This window comes from Fragaria vesca, linkage group LG7 (assembly GCF_000184155.1).
Source record: "Fragaria vesca subsp. vesca linkage group LG7, FraVesHawaii_1.0, whole genome shotgun sequence".
Lineage (NCBI taxonomy): Eukaryota > Viridiplantae > Streptophyta > Magnoliopsida > Rosales > Rosaceae > Fragaria > Fragaria vesca.
Genome location: NC_020497.1, coordinates 10,943,198 through 10,959,942, shown reverse-complemented (window position 1 = coordinate 10,959,942; position 16,745 = coordinate 10,943,198). Strand labels below are relative to the sequence as shown.

General features: G+C 39.1%; 1 protein-coding gene and 1 pseudogene across 2 annotated transcripts in view; both read left to right on the top strand.

Moving 5' to 3' along the window:
* Nucleotides 1–7,242, top strand: part of LOC101307162 — an 11,321-nt pseudogene extending 4,079 nt beyond the window's left edge. Inside the window, exons 8-19 of the transcript XR_185345.1 lie at nucleotides 476–1,347; nucleotides 1,435–1,776; nucleotides 2,420–2,551; nucleotides 2,852–2,924; nucleotides 3,234–3,273; nucleotides 3,390–3,462; nucleotides 4,022–4,087; nucleotides 4,433–4,510; nucleotides 4,598–4,770; nucleotides 5,749–5,795; nucleotides 6,164–6,374; nucleotides 6,474–7,242. The product of XR_185345.1 is annotated as an uncharacterized LOC101307162 (transcript). The remainder of the gene's footprint in view (nucleotides 1–475; nucleotides 1,348–1,434; nucleotides 1,777–2,419; nucleotides 2,552–2,851; nucleotides 2,925–3,233; nucleotides 3,274–3,389; nucleotides 3,463–4,021; nucleotides 4,088–4,432; nucleotides 4,511–4,597; nucleotides 4,771–5,748; nucleotides 5,796–6,163; nucleotides 6,375–6,473) is intronic.
* Nucleotides 7,243–8,031: 789 nt separating this feature from the next.
* LOC101314696 (U-box domain-containing protein 43-like) lies at nucleotides 8,032–11,316 on the top strand. The gene is made up of 3 exons (XM_004307088.1): nucleotides 8,032–8,990; nucleotides 9,082–9,382; nucleotides 9,823–11,316. Exons 1-3 carry the CDS (start codon nucleotides 8,253–8,255, stop codon nucleotides 11,274–11,276), a joined length of 2,493 nt encoding a protein of 830 aa, XP_004307136.1. The 5' UTR covers nucleotides 8,032–8,252; the 3' UTR covers nucleotides 11,277–11,316.
* Nucleotides 11,317–16,745: the final 5,429 nt, after the last annotated feature.

The following is a 16,745-nucleotide window of genomic DNA, read 5'->3' as shown; positions in this document are numbered from 1 at the left end:
TTCGCTGAATACCAGTCTGCAGCCGAGATCGATTCTTGTCTGTAAGTTTTGGGTGGAGGTTGCTGTCCAGACCTTCAAATCGATCGGTGCCGCCAGAGTTGATTTGAGCCGGCGTCCGCACTTTAACATAGTTGCGGACGTCCGCTCTCTAACAGCTCTGTATGTTGGATTACTTTCTTTTATCTTTTTCTTTTGTCTTGGGTCTGTAAGTGGGATTACTGTTGATTTTCATTAATTAATAAAGATCTAGAAACTATGTTCTACAGCTTCTATCATGATTATTAGTGGAGCTGATATTTGTTTTTTCTTCCTCAATCCTCATATATTATGAGGCATTTGCTTTTAGCAATAGAGTTGAAACATTTAAATGATTGGTTTTGTTAATTGCATAAGATCTGTGAAATTTGTTTTTGGGTTCTAGGTTGAGAAGTTTTCCATGGTTTTATGACAAAATTATCTGCCTCCCACTTTTCAGTTTATTGCCGTAGCTGCCCATCCCCCAGGATCTTCTTATCACAAGTTAGGTGAGCCGCTTACTGGCAGAGGTGCCATTCAGATTTGGTGTCTTCTAAATGCTAGTGTAAATGATGAAGGTGTTCCTATAGGAGAGAAACCAAAAGGAGGAACTAAAAGGAGTGCAGCTATAACTGAACAAATAAGGCCTTTAGGAAGACCCATAAAGAAGCCAATAGAAGAATCTGTTGGCAAAAAGGCCACAGAAGAAAAGCTAACTGAGCCAAAAAGGCCTAGAGGAAGACCTAGAAAGAAGCCAATAGAAGAAGCTATTGACAAAGAGGCCAAGGAAAAAAAATCAACTGAACCAAAGAAGCCTAGAAGACCCAGAAAGAAATCAATAGAAGAATATGTTGACAACTTGGATGGGACAACCAATTGTGTTGAGGTTCTTGCTATTGATTTTCCAAATGAATCATCCAAGTTGCATTCTACGGATTGTGTTCCTGCAACTACTCAAGGAAATGATATACAAGATCATGACAAAAAACTATCAAGTTTCAGACAGACTCAACCAAAGAGCAGGGGAAGACCCAGAAAGAAGCCAATAAAAGAGCCTGTTGACAATTTTGATGGGGGTAGCAACAATAATTTTGAGGTTCTTGCTATTGAATACCAAAAGGAATCACTGGAGTTGCATTCTACGGATTCTCTTCTGGCAAATGCTCCAGGGGATACTGTACAAGCAGAAACAAATTACAAGCAGACTCAATCTTGTGAGGCTCTTGATGATCAATATCTAGTGGAATCAGTGGAGTTGGATGGCATGGATTGCGCTCCTGAAAGTACTCAAGTAGATGAGGTACAAGATGATAGTGGTAAGAAAAGAAAAAGGTACAGAAAGACTCAAGCGAAGATTTCTAGAGGGAAACCTGGAGAGAAGTGAATAGAAGATTCTGTTGATAACTTGGATGGGAGCAGCCATTATGCGGAGGCTCTTGCTGTCCAATGTCTTAACGGAACTTCAGAGTTGCATGCTATGGTTTGTGTTCCTGCACATGATGTACAAGAAGCTCATGATGGAAAACAAGAAAGTTCTGGATGGAAACCAAATAATAATGTTACCAATAATGGTTATGCTGAAAATGGCTCAACCAGTTGTTCAGTTCCAAAGGATGTAGCAGTGCCAAGAATCATATTCTGCCTAGCTCACCATGGAAAGGTTGCTTGGGATGTGAAATGGCGTCCTCTTAATGATGATTCCAGATGCAAGCATCGATTGGGCTATCTTGCTGTTTTGTTAGGGAATGGATCTCTGGAAGTGTAAGACATAATCATATTTCTTCAGACATGATTGTCTTTGTTTTCAAGAACTTAGGTTCCTTTATCAACTCTTTCTTTAGACCCTTTGGCTTATGTCTCAGATGATTTTGCAGTCTATTAGAGGTAATCTGAGTTGGTAACATGGGATAAAATGCAACTTCAAATGAGTTGTGGTTAGTGGTTTGTTTGGTAAGTGAATGTAGTGGTTGACATGTGTGTGGGGGGGTGGTTGTGGCGGACTAGGTAAGCATCCAAGTTTCAAATTTCTTTTACAGTCAATGCTTCAAAGTTCAAAGTGAGAGCCAAAACTCAGGGTTTCCGTAAAATAATACGTGGAACATACTTATGGACATTGTTCTTTTTTCTGTTTGAATAAGGAAATGGTCTGTGAATTAGACGGTTGAATAGTGGATTGTGATATATAGAGCGTGGGATTTGGGAGGATAAAAAGCTACAGTACTTATTATCAGGATATAGTAAATCTGGAGTACTTAATACAAATATATTGCATGATGAAGTATGCTATACATATAAAATGTGGTGGATATTCATAGTTTGTGGGGTTAACACTTCAAGCTGCTATGCTGACAATTGTTTCTGTTCTGCTATCTGATGATACTTATCTTGAACTGGTCAACTGCAGGTGGGAGGTTCCTGTTCCTCGTGCAATTGAAGTTATTTATTCTTCTTCATCTGGAGAGGGAACTGATCCTCGCTTTGTAAAACTAGCACCAGTATTTAGATGCTCAATGTTGAAGTCTGGTGACAAAAAAAGGTACACAGGGTTACTGGATACGTTCTACGTTTGACAATAATTTGGAAGCATACTGAATGGAAAAAAAGGATCGACCTGCAATTAAAAGCATAGTTTACAAGTTTCTAATATCATACAAGAGCTACCAGAACATAAGGAAAAGTGGTTCCCAGAGCCAGAGGCATTATATAATCGACATCTTTTTAGGCTGAATTAGCTGCATAATCTTGTTGAATTGTCGTTGCACTGGTCTCTCTTACCACGTAATGTACTTTTGATCTTTCATTGTTCAATTAAAAAGTCCATTGTTTTGTTGAACAGCATCCCTCTTACTGTGGAATGGTCAGCTTCACCACCTCACGATTACTTAATGGCTGGATGCCATGATGGAACTGTAACTCTTCCTGCTCCTTGTCATTGTTATTAAATGTTGTGCTTCAGTATTTATCATGCTTTTGTACAGTTTCCAATAAAGATATATGTCGAATGGGTTTCATTAGAAAGATACAGACTCAATGTTCAACAGTTTTTATTGCAGTCTCCTAGAACACTTTAGGTCTATCTATTTTCTTTGTGATCTCCTAGTTTTATGACTTTATCTGCTTCAGCCCACTAAGTTAGAAGATTTTTTTTTTCCCTATTATTTTGTTTCTTTATTTTTGTTTGTGGTATCATAGCTGAAGGAAGTCTATCATTAATTCAGGTCGCTATGTGGAAGTTTTCAGCTAGTAATGCATCTCAAGGTAATGCTAATGTGGCACCTCTTTCCTTTCTTTTATGGAATATGAAAACAAAGAAAATATAGATGACTTGGAAGTGATATACAAGTAAATAAGAAGGCAGCTTTCTTCTTTTGCAGATACAAGACCTTTACTTTGTTTCAGTGCAGATACAAATCCTATTAGGGCACTTTCTTGGGCCCCAGTTGAAAGGTTAGCTATGCTAAAACTCAAATTTGTTTTTCTTCCTATGGGCGGTCCATTATACTGTTGAGATATCAATCCCACATTGGGAATATAGGACCTTGCATGTGGGTTTATAAGGGTTTGGGCTACTCCATCCATTGCCAATTGGTTTTGGATGTGAACCCAGACTACTTTATCATGGTATCAGAGCGGGTTACCCACATCCACGTGTGAAGTCTAATGGCCACACGCACTCCATGTCACCCCAAATGTTGTCCACGTGTTAAGCTTGAAAATTCGTCACACGTGCGGGGGCGTGTTGAGATATCAATCCCACATCGGGAATATGAGACCTTGCCTGTGGGTTTATAAGGGTTTGAGCTACTCCATCCATTGTCAATTGGTTTTGGATGTGAAACCCAGACTACTTTATCATATACTCTGATTTTCAGATTGGGGGACATATCATTATGCAGTCAAATGTATGACTTTGAGACCTTCATATTTGTATTATTAATGTTCTCATTCATTAAAAGCATGATTTATTACTGTTCTAATTCATTTAGCAACTTTTTGTAACTTTCAGCAATTCAGATGGTGCAAATGTTATAGCTACTGCTGGCCATGGAGGCCTAAAATTTTGGGACCTACGGTAAGTATTCTGGTTTGTTTTCACTTCCATTTTTTTCTACATGCTGCTCGTTTACCGTTAGCGCATAACTCAAGTTAGAAGATGTTTCACATTAAAATATCTCAAGATTGTTACCAAAATAATTTAGATTATGCTGACCATGCTTAATTGGGTTCACATGAAAGTTAAGGTGAGAAAAGTACCTCAATTTTCTTAGTCTTAGTGTGTATTTCTTTGTTTGTTCATATATATTTTTTGTTTTCATGTAGAAGCATTATGCTTCACTGATAAATAAGTCATTCCTTGTTTGTTTTGATATTTCCAAACAATGGGCCATATTAAGAACTATAACTTTTGGTGTTGCAGTGATCCATTCCGTCCCTTGTGGGACATCGATCATATACCAAGGTTCATATATAGTCTGGATTGGCTTTCAGATCCAAGGTATCTGTGATCTTAGTGTTGGCATAAATCTTGTTGGTTTGTGTGTGTGTGTTTCAACTTGAGTGAAAGTTTGTGTTTATTTTTCAGGTGTGTTCTGCTCTCCTTTGATGACGGAACAATGAGGCTTCTCAGCTTGACGAAGGTTGCCTCTGATGCCCCTGCGACAGGGAAACCCTTTGCTGGAACAAAACAGCAGGGCCTGCACAATCTTGGTTGTTTGCCTTTTGCTATCTGGAGTGTTCAAGTATCAAGACTAACAGGTTTGACTTGTTCGTTATTTGATGTGATGCTAACCAAACATGTGTGCTCATAAATTGGTTTGTGTCAGATTTCACATTAAGTAATACCTAATGGAAAATGGCTTTACCATCTTACTCCTGGTGCTAAGATCAGTTGAAAGTGTTGACTTTAAGAGTGAAACACTACCTAGTAGATTTGGCTTTTCCACCTTGAAACAAAAGCACCTCATTTTTTATTTTCCCAAATTAAAGAAGAAAAGGAAAATGAAATAGAATAGTATCTGGATAGGTTATAGTATTTAAGGGGGTTGAGTCTCTTGACTACTGCTTCGCATAACATTACTGTATATCTGCACTAGAGTGTGGTTCTGTTTTTGAATACCCAAAAATCTCCTTAACCAATTGAAGTCTTGCCAAAGCCTACAATCTGCAGGAGACAGAAAAATCTAGCAAGTAGCTAGGTATGTCTCATGAGGGGGTCTGAATCCTAAACCGCGTGGAAACATTACCTGCTAACCCCCGTCATTGGTCTTATGATGTACCGTGTGGTCCTCTGTTCTGCATCTCCCTTGATTGGACTGATTCATCTCTCGCTTTACACTATAAGAATGCCAATTCCTTGACCTTTGTATTATATTAGTCAAGCGTGCCATATATATTGAGGGTAAAGTCAAGTCTAAGGGCATATGGCATGAAAAGGAAATCCAAAGCTGGACTTGCTTGCTCTCATTCCTGAGGTTGAACCAGTCCCCCAAATAGCTAATGTTTGTTGACGATCCCTGGCTACAATCCCAGGGACGTCATATAGGTGGCCTTTCCGGAAGTGTTAAACAAAAGTTTGTCCCTCGCATCGTTATTTTGTTTCTGAAACTGTGAATTATGAAGTTTCCTCTTTCGATTGATATTCCAGTCACCTGTGGGTGATAATACATGTTTTAACACATCTCAGACCATGCTTTTAAATATACACCAAATGAAAACTCCACTGTCAAATTGTAGGTATGGTTGCATATTGTGGTGCAGATGGAACTGTTCTGCGCTTCCAGGTGAGTTTTTACTTTTGTTACTTGATATCACTATATCAGACTTCTTTTTCTTCAATTGATTGTTGATGAGCTTTTGAAGTTACTTTTCATTGCCCAATTAGAAAATTTGATTTCTATATATACAGTAGCACCAAATAGGCATTCGAAATATAGAGTAGGGATACATTCGAAATATATGATTGGAGCTTTGTCCATTGATGTGGTCATGATATTTCCTTGGATCCTTGGATTGTAATAGTAAGTCACATTAACAATGAATCAAGCAAGCTATTGTAACTCGAGGCCTCCATAAATGATAGACTTATTTGGACAGATACACAAGAACTACATGCTGTTTATGTCTATAATGTTGATGTCTTGATGCTCAGCTTACGTCCAAAGCTGTGGAGAAAGATGCTTCATGAAACCGGGCCCCACATTTTCTGTGCGTGTCAGTGACTGAAGAGGACTCTGTCATAACCATCAAAACCCCAGTACCAAATAATCCTTTCCCATTGAAAACATCTCGTAAAGCTGAGCCAAACAAGGTGAAGAGAGAACATGATAAGATGGCAACTACATCAGGAGATAAAGTTCTAGGTAAGCTTTGTTAGTGACATGAGCCCAGACATTTCCTTTAAACTCCATATATATTATTTCTTTCTGTGACAACGTTCATAAAATTGGCTCTTGCTGCAGCTCTTTGTTATGGTGATGATCCGAGTATTGAATTAGAATCTGGGAAAGAAGCAGCATCTCTTAGAAGCAAACCACGCTCATCTGGGGATAACCAAGCTTTAGTATGCATGGATCAAGAGCAATTTAATACTCAGGAAGAAGAAATTGGAGAAAAGAGTACATCTCTTAAAAGCATTATAAAACAGAAATCTAAGTCTGGTCAGAAAATTACAGAGGATGATCAAGAACCGGTGTGCAGAGATGAAGAGCTGATTAATACACAGAGGGAAAAAAATGGGACGGAGTATGAAGTTTTTCCTTCCAATCTAGTAGCAATGCATAGAGTGAGATGGAACATGAACAAGGGTAGTGAGAGATGGTTGTGCTATGGAGGGGCAGCTGGAATCGTACGTTGTCAAGAGATTGATTTGTCTGAGATTGATACGAAATGGGCAAGGAAGAAATGAGAAGCCATGTTTACTGTGTTTCCTTCTTCTTAGCCTATTTATGTTGGATCGAGTGGTTTTGCAGGAGCCAGGAGAGATGACACGATAACGAGACAGCTAATTGTGGGTGTATATAGATTAGAATTGTCTGTTGATTGATTAACTTCCTGCATATGTATGTAAATGAGTGTAGTTTGAAATTCTGTCTAGTTAGAAAGCTATACTCGTTTTACGGATTTTAGTGGCCACATGTGAAATCAAAGGCCTACCACCTGCGTTATGAAACTAATGTAAGGTAGTTAAACGATTCTGATTGAGCCTTTTTTGTTTCTAAAACTGATAAGAAAAATAATTCTAATATATACTTCTCTTATGTTAAACTAACATAGTACTATAGAATTATTCAATTCAGATACTAAAATGACCAAGTTCTATGATTCAATTTGAAAGCTACAAATCATTTTGAAGCCGCCATGGCTTCTCACTCTTTCCATAAGTTATATGAAAACAACAAGCCCTTCAGGCCTTCACTTATGTGTTTCTTGCATATTGCAACACAATGGCAATCCTACATTATATCTAGTGCTAGTATTGGTAACCAGTACTTATGTTGTAACTAAACTGTCTCATGGAACAAATGAGGATGTAACTACACCTTCTAGAATGCATTCAAGACAATCGAACCAAAAGTAACTCACTTGGAGTCCCCAAAATTCTTCAACAAGGTGATATTTGGATCATTCCCATTGAAAACTCAGAAATATTAAAAAGCTATCAAGGCAGCCAAACATGTGCAGTTGACCCACGTAAATTAATCATCTCCGGCAGATTGAGAATTCATTAAAAAATAATGATGATCCAAACTAGCAAATCAAGCAAATGGAAAACAGACACAGAATAGAGCGAAAAGCTTGCAGACAGAGAATTAATGGCCATTCTTTGACTCCTTCAAAATGGAAGACGAAGACGAAGAAGAAGAAGATATTATTCTTGCACATAGTGATTATAATTGACCGAGTCAAAGCAGACTGACACTGACCCTTTTGATACCTCTTCACAACAATCCAAACTGCAAACTCCCACGTACAATCCAATCCTTCCTTTCTTTCACTTGTTTACGTTCGTTTCCCGTCAAGACGGCTAAGAATGAATATCAGTCTATTTGCTAAAGTCTTTTGCTTTCTCTTTGGGTTTGGCCTTTTGATTTCATACGATGCCATAGCTTTGGTTTTGCCCAACAGGTTCTTTTAGTTTCTTTGTTCTTTTCCTTGTATGTTCCTCTCCTCTGTTTCTTGCACATATATATACATCTACTTCTGTCTTGGTTTGTTAAAAGCTTCCGTGTTTATTTACAATGAAACATATGGAGAGCTTGGGTTTTACAGAACTGGTGTCAGACCTAAAAGAGTTGGTTCATGAGGTCGCTTCTCAGGCTCAGAATTCTGAAACCCAAAGTGAAGTGCTTAATGAAGTTGAAGTCCTAGTTGGGAAGTTTGACCCAATTCTTGATGAGTTAAGGGACAACGTTAAGTTTAAGGACCACCCACCATTGAAGAAAGCTGTGGAGTCTCTTGGGTTGGAGCTTAAGCGAGCCAAGGCTTTAGTCAAAAACCCTGAGACCAAATCATTTAGTAAACAAATTGAGGAAGTGGTTCATGATCTTGGGAGGTCATTAGGCCTAGTGCTCTTGGCTAGTCTAGAAGTGTCTACAGACTTGAAGGACAAGATTGGGGTATTGCACAAGGATTTCATGAGTACCAGGTTTGATACGAGTTCATTTCCAAGTACTAGTTATGATTCTGGGGTTGTGAGTGAGCTGGAGATTGAAGAGGAAATACAGGAGGAGGAAAGGGTTTGTTTTGGTATTGATGATGTTGCTTTGCAGTTGAAGTGTGGTGATGATGAACAACTCAAGTATGCTCTTTTGGAATTGAATGAATTGATTGGTGATAAAAGGGTTAGCAGTGAATGGATTAATGATGAGGGTGTTATTCCAATTCTGTTTAATCGGTTATGTACAAGTAATTCAGGCAATCGGTTGAGTATAGTTCAGTTATTGAGAACCATTGCTTCAGATAATGCTGATAACAAGGTAATCTTTCTTTTCTTGACATCAATCTTGGTTTTAAAGTATGAGATTTTTAATGTGAATTAGCTATCTCATATTGTAAACTAGTGTGCAGGAGAAGATGGCAGATGTTGGGCTCTTGTCTGTGCTTGTGAAATCTTTGGTACGAGATGAAGACGAAAGGAGAGAAGCTGTGGGGCTGTTGCTGGATCTTTCAGGTCTTCAGTCAGTCAGGCGCCGTCTTGGCCGCATTCAAGGGTGTATTGTTATGTTGGTTGCCTTGCTAAATGGGGATGATGCTGTTGCTTCACGTCATGCTGGGAAGTTGTTAAAAGCATTGTCCAGTAACACGCAAAATGCACTTCATATGGCAGAAGCCGGTTACTTCAAGCCACTAGTGCAGTACCTCAAAGAAGGTGAATCACAGCTTCCTAACTCTCGCTTTTGCGTCTCTTTTGTATTATGCATGTGTTTTTCATGATTACGTATGAGCTTTTGAATTTAATTAATAGCAATATTGTGTGACCACAGCTAATTATCAATACCATAACATTAAAAAATGAGTGATCTTTCTGTTATTGAATTAATGTGTAGCTTATCATTGGTAAAGGAACTCAGTATTGTTTTTAGTCAATGATTTGGCCTCGGGTTCATTTTTAAGCATTTAGCAATATTTACCAGTTAAAGCTGAACTAACAGATTCAGTACTTTACAGTTTGATTAGGTTATCATACCGCTGAGCTATTTAGCACAACCAAGGGGCTCAGCAGATATAGATCAGGCCGAGACATTTGACTATATCAGAATCTTTTGGATTCCAGACAGTTGGTAATTGATACCATGTCTTTGTATGCAGGTTCTGACATGAGTAAGATCCTGATGGCAACAGCACTCTCAAGGATGGAGCTCACTGATCAAAGTAGAGCATCCCTTGGAGAAGTTGGTGCAATTGAACCCCTTGTCGGAATGTTTAGCACAGGGAAGCTCGAAGCCAAGTTATCTGCTTTAAGTGCCTTGCAAAATCTGTCTAACCTGGCAGAAAACATCCAACGGCTGATCAGTTCAGGCATCGTAGCATCTCTACTGCAGCTGCTCTTCTCTGTAACATCTGTGCTTATGACACTTCGGGAGCCTGCATCAGCTATTCTCGCAAGGATTGCTCAGTCAGAATCCATTCTGGTTAACCAAGATGTAGCTCAGCAGATGCTTTCACTCTTAAATCTTTCCAGTCCGGTAATCCAAAATCACCTCTTGCAAGCACTGAACAGCATTGCCTCTCACTCTAGAGCATCCAAAGTTCGAAGAAGAATGAAGGAAAATGGTGCGTTTCAGCTTCTCTTACCTTTCCTTATGGAAACTAACATTAAAATCAGGAGCAGTGCCTTGAATCTGCTTTACACTCTCTCTAAAGATTTACCAGAAGAGCTGACAGACCAACTAGGAGAAACCTATATCAAAATCCTTATCAATATTATGTTGTCCTCAACATTGGACAGTGAAAAAGCTGCTGCAGTCGGCATACTTGGCCATCTTCCCATTAGTGATAAGAAGGTTACAGATATGTTAAAGAGAGCGAATTTGTTGCCCATTTTGGTATCCCTTATGACTTCAAGATCTGAAATATCAACAGAACCAACTTGCTGGTTGGTAGAAAGCATCACAGGGGTGTTTATCCGGTTCACAAATCCCTCTGATAAGAAATTACAGCTGTATTCAGCAGAACAAGGGGTGATTCCTTTGCTTGTAAAGTCACTCTCCAGCGGATCACCGGTTGCCAAGTCCAGGGCTGCAACTTCACTAGCTCAGTTATCGCAGAATTCATCATCTCTAAAGAAGTCGAGGGCATTAAGGTGGTCGTGTGTTCCTCCTTCAGCAGATGCATTTTGTGAAGTTCATGGAGGCCAATGCTTGGTGAAAAGCACATTTTGTTTAGTCAAGGCAGGTGCTATCTCTCCTATGATCCAAATATTGGAAGGTAAGGAGAGGGAAGCAGATGAAGCTGTGCTCGGTGCTCTTGCAACTCTCTTGCATGATGAAATTTGGGAAAACGGAAGCAATTACATAGCCAAAAAGTCAGGCATTCCGGCGATTATAAAAGTCCTGGAATCAGGGAGCATCAAAGCTCAAGAGAAAGCACTGTGGATATTGGAGAAGATATTTGGAGTTGAGGAACACAGAGACAAGTATGGAGAATCTGCTCAGGTGGTGCTCATTGATCTAGCCCAGCAGGGTGACTCCAGATTAAAATCAGCAACTGCAAAATTGCTGGCACAACTAGAGCTGTTGCAAGTTCAATCTAGTTACTTTTAAGACTAGCGTCTGTGTTTATAAACACTATCAAATCCGCGAGCTAATAATATTATTTTTCTTCATAATTTTGTGTTCATATATACACATAGTTTCTATTTATAGCGAAGCTTTGCTTTGAAATTAAAAGCTTTGCTTTCAAATTAAAATGCGAAGGTCCTTATTCCGCTCATTTTCGGTCAAATTTTTCTATCATAGCCGGTAACTATTTAGATATATCATATATATTACATGATCATCTTTACAAATTTTCAACAAATTTGGTAATCGTTAAGGTGTCAACAATATATTAAATCATTAAACGAGCATAATCAATTCAACCGGAACCGTTTGTGTAAATCATGATTATGAAAACTCAAACGATCCTCAAACTAAAGTGCATGTATGAATCTTTAGATTGCATGTATTTATTGTATCGACCGTAGTCACGACTTTAGTTTTTGCCTATTTGGTTTCTAAGTTCTAACTTCTTAATTCGTAGTAATTTTCAAACTAATTCGTATTTTTCTTAAAATGAAACGCTTGAAATATAGTAGTTAGCTATATACCCGTCTCTCTTTAGGGAAAAGAAAAAAATAGGAGTTGATCATGAAATTTTCAGTTATGAATTGTTTCTGGTTACGAATTTTATTTTCATGTGAACTTGCTTCATAGAGCTGAAGAAGCTGGTTTTCTTTCATCGCTATTTGAGGTTCTAATCAGCTTAGTGGACATGGTCTTATCCATTTTGTTTCTTTCTGGATGGTGGAGTTTTGTGTCCAAAATGTTGTAAGACATCATTTTGTACATGTCAAATGTTTGTATTATGTTCTCATAACATGCATAATCTCTGATATCGGCGGGCCATAGTTTCGTTTGGCAGCCTAGTCCTAGATCTTAAGCCTATAATCTCAAACCTTCAATGGTTTTTTTTTCTTTAAGAGAATGAATAACTTTATTGATTAAAAATCATAACAATCAAGAGATTGTAACATCTCCACATACAAAGGTATAACATGAAAAACATCATTAGAGTACAACACTACTTTGGCGTCCCTGGCAAATAGAATGTGCCACCTTATTGGCCTCACGTCTAACATGATTGAGGCAAAAAATGCCAACTGCAAAAGATGTCTGAAATCCGAAATCAGAAACCAATTTTGAAAAATCAAGTGACTAACCTGTCACAACTTGTACCAACTCCAAGCAATTAGTTTCCACAACCAAAGCTAGGTACCAACTGATAGGACAAAGCGCACTCTACTCTCAATATCACAACTGATAGGACCCCTTGCCGCCCGCGCCACCTCCTCCTACCAACGTTCTTAGTGTCACGCGCCATCGCATGCAAGCTCCGCCGCCTGACACTAGGGGGCAACAGGAGGCAGAAGATTAAGGACTACTCAAAATGACATTCAAGGTCTATTCCTAAAGTTAGAGTGTAAGGAATTGTGGATAAAATTGTCATACTTCATGGGTACACGTACAAAGCCTAAACAACGGCAAGTACATGATTTTGGCCTATACCAGAGGCCAAAAAATTTCTTAAACATACAGTGTTTATCTTCTATAAAGGTGCGTACTAGATCAGAGCCTACGCCAGAGGCCCTAACACACATTTAAGCATTTCTTCGATAAACTTCTTCTTTGTATACTATTATACAATGGCAAAGTGGCTTTACAGTTGGTCTTATAAGAACTAAGACAATTTCTTAGATCTAAGAGGACTTTCGACAAAGTGTGTTCGACAAGCGGTGCTATACGACAAATCGCATTAAACAGTCGGTTTGCTGAAAAATCTGCCACGGTAGCAAACTTCGACAGTGTTTTTATCGCTCGTCCCGCCCAACATAGTCTTTCAAGGCATACTAGGAGGGCTGACCAGAACAACAAGATTGGTGCTATACCACCCTTGGACTGCATCACCTCGACTGACCAAAAGCAAAGTGCAGCCTAGTCAGCGCCGCCGCCCGGTAGGATCCCTCATGCTACTGCCTAAGCTGCAAAGGCCTTCCACTAGATTGGTTGTGATTCTGCATCGGTGGTAGAGACTGGGGGGCATAGGCCTCTCACTCATTTAGAACAAGTCGTGCAAGCCATAGAATTTGCGCGCACATGCTTGTCCAACAGCGAGGCCGACCTAAGATCGGGTCTTACCACTCATCTTTGGTTTAAGATCAGGTCTTGTGACTCAAGGCGATGGTGAAGAAAGGCACACTAGGGGCGGCTTAGTTTTGAGAAGAAGAAGTAAAATGAGAAGAAGAGAGAGGGAATCCATGACGAGGGCAGAGAACTTGAATGATGTGTTGCCTCTAGTTTCCTTTGTGCTCTTTTATAGAAGGAGAAATGCAACTTACAGGCCGCGTGGCGCGCATGCAGCGCTTAACGCCGAGATACATGTCATATAGATTAGCATTAGGCACGTGAAGTAACAGTAATAAGCACGAGTTCCAAGCAAGACAGTTGCGTAGATCTAGATATCCCCAAGAGATTGATCGAAATCTTCGAAGATTTTAAGAGGTCGTGCGACGACAAGGTCGAGACAAAACAGTCTAACTAAAATGATTTCCAACCCTAACTCCTCAGCATCAGCATGGGCCTGGGCCTCGTCAGCAGCAACAACGGCAGAGTCTATAGCCTCTTGGGTGCGCTGTGCGGCTTGCACGCGGGCTTCGGCGCCTGGGGCCCTCGGGATTCAAAGTCACCTTCACTCATTAAGCACTGAATAACTGACATTCTTGAAATCCAAAGAGGTTAAAACTTGGATGGAATATAGAAGACATACAAAGGCATAGTAAATGTCATCTAAAAACAGCATGTATATTGGGAGATATGTTCACCCAAAATCAACTCAAATTTTTGGACAAAAACTGTAGATTAGTACACTCTTGCTCCTTCACACTTCCGACCCCATGCACCACCCATTCCTCCCAAAGATGGCTAGAAAGCCTTATTCTTGCAAAACTAACAAGTTTGAAAATCACCTAGGGTTGCCTCCCTAGAAGCGCTTGTTTTTAAGAACCTCAAGCCGGTCCATAGAACTTTTGTCATGGTGGATACTTTCCAAGAACGACCACCCTATTGTTTGGGGTTAAGGGACTCCGTGACGTATCGTACAAGTAAGACCAAGAGCTATCCATGAATGCTCCAATCGGTTCCCGGAAATATAGCTTCTTAATTAGTCTAGCTTCCACTTGTTCTCAATTTTCTTCTAGGAGCCATCTTTGCCTTCTCCTTCAAAACTAGTGTAGAATTGATGCATATATAAACAATAGGTGGTAAAATCTCCATTGGGAAGGGGGAGGAGAGAAAGTCCTTAGCTTTTCAACTTCTTTTTCACAGGCTAGGAAAGAACTCTCTTCCTCCATGGGAAGATCGCCCTCAATAAATAAAGGATTGTCACATATGATTCGAAGCTCCGCATCCTCCTCACTTGACATGTCATCCTCCTAATCATGCTCAAGTCTCGCCTCAATAAACAAGGGATTGTAGTGTAGGACTTCAAAGTTTGTATCCTCTTCACTAGACAAGGACTCATCCTCCACACAAGACAAGACGTCCGGCCTCTTCTTCCGAATCATTTTCAAATCGCTCTCCTCTATTAGGAAGCCTAGATTTCCAATATTGCACCCATTCCTCGAAAGTGTTGTCTCTCACCTCACTTGCATTTGAACTTTATAATCAAACTCACTTCCTTGTACATCATTATCATTATCATCATCTTCAACTTGAATTAATTAAAGACTCATGCTCAAGACCGATATACACACTTCTTCGCTTGGAATAGGCTCTACTTGGTCAAAGAAAGGCTTTTGCAAACATAAAGTGGTGCGATGTTGCTCTTGAAGGATGCTAGCTTTGACATGCTCCATGCATGATTGGACCGACTCTCTCACATAATGCTTTAAATTGAGCAAACAGTTCTTCAATGGATGATTGTGAAGGCTCATAAACGATATTTATGAAAAGTTCCTTGGAAACCAATTACCATAGTGTAAAACCGCAAAGACTTGTGGCTCTTATTATGCCATGCCAGAGTGTAAATTTTCGCTACTCAAGCTATCTAGTAAAAGTCTCGTACAAAATAGAGGCATTCGAAGACGCAAGATCCTCATCAAACAGATACAATCCCTTGAGAATCTTGCTTGAGACGAAAAAATTGGTACTTTACTAGGAGAACAAACTTTCAAAACTAAAGTGAACACAAACAAATGTGACTTCTTTTCTATCTCAATGAGAATCCACCAAACAACACAGGTAGCCAAACACACCACACATAAACATATCAAGTTAAAACCAACAAATTATACAACAAAGATCACATCTTCTCTGTAAAATTCACTTCAGACAAACACTGAACCAACATACCCCATTATCATCATCATTTGTTTGCTCCTCCAGAAGGGCCTCAAATAGTATCATGTAAGAAGAATCTTCAATAAAACGTCAGCCCTCATTTGCATAAAGGTCTTTCTGAAACCAAAACTCTTCTCACATGTTAAACAAAATCCCATATCCGACCTTACCCCAGTGAGGGTCATACAATAGCACAGGGCCCAACACAAAAGGGGCCCAAAACATTTTGCGCTTTTTTTTGCTATATATATATTTTATTTTATTTTATTGGAACTATATATATATTAATATATAATGAAGAAAAAAATAACTAAAACACAATTAAAGGGGTTATTGAAGTTCATTCTTCCTAATTAATACTTCTCAATTTCCCTTTTGCATCAATAATTAGGCAAAAAATCACAAATGGTCACTGACTTTTGACACATTCATCACTTAACTCATTGACATTTCGAAAAACCAACTTTACTCACCCACTTTTTGCACCGTTTGTCAATTAACTCACCCAATACTAACGGCGTCTATTAGTTCGTAAAAGAACATTAATTTTAAGTTCATATTGGTCACATCAATTAAGAAATAAGGTTCATGCAAAAGGGTTTTTCTCCTACGTACTTATTCTGTTATGTATGGGACAACGACTCATAACCCTCAGTCCTCACCATTCTCTAAGAACCTCGACTACAACAACCATTTCTAGAGCGCGCGAGAAAGAGGAACAATGAGACGTGAAGAAATAACAAACTCATAACCCACCAAGCAATTACATTTCAGTAAATCAATCTTAATAACAATAAACAAAGCCTCCTCTAAATTACGATAAACAAAACAACAAACAGAAAGTATTAACAAAGCTTAGCTCAAAAACCTTATTTCAATCCCAATTTCAATTTTCATAACTTAAAAACCCTAATCCCGTTTTGTGGACCACTCGTGTGGATTGAAACAAAATGGATGACCCACTGTATCACCAAGCGATAACAATAGTTAAAGGGAAAGATTCAATTACCAAGAGGTGTTGATCGAGGTGTTGGTGGCTCTCCATCGAGTCTGAAATATCTCAACTTATTTGAAATCTTTGTCATCTATGCTCATTCAAAGTCTCAATGAGAACCCTCGCTTTTCTCTCTCTCTCTC

What these genes read in the sequence shown, in the direction of transcription:
- LOC101314696 (XM_004307088.1), top strand. Translation starts at nt 8,253, where the DNA reads ATGAAACATATGGAGAGCTTGGGTTTTACAGAACTGGTGTCAGACCTA. An exon ending in CAGATAATGCTGATAACAAG is followed by an intron (nt 8,991 to 9,081) that starts GTAATCTTTCTT and finishes ACTAGTGTGCAG; the next exon opens with GAGAAGATGGCAGATGTTGG. An exon ending in AGTGCAGTACCTCAAAGAAG is followed by an intron (nt 9,383 to 9,822) that starts GTGAATCACAGC and finishes CTTTGTATGCAG; the next exon opens with GTTCTGACATGAGTAAGATC.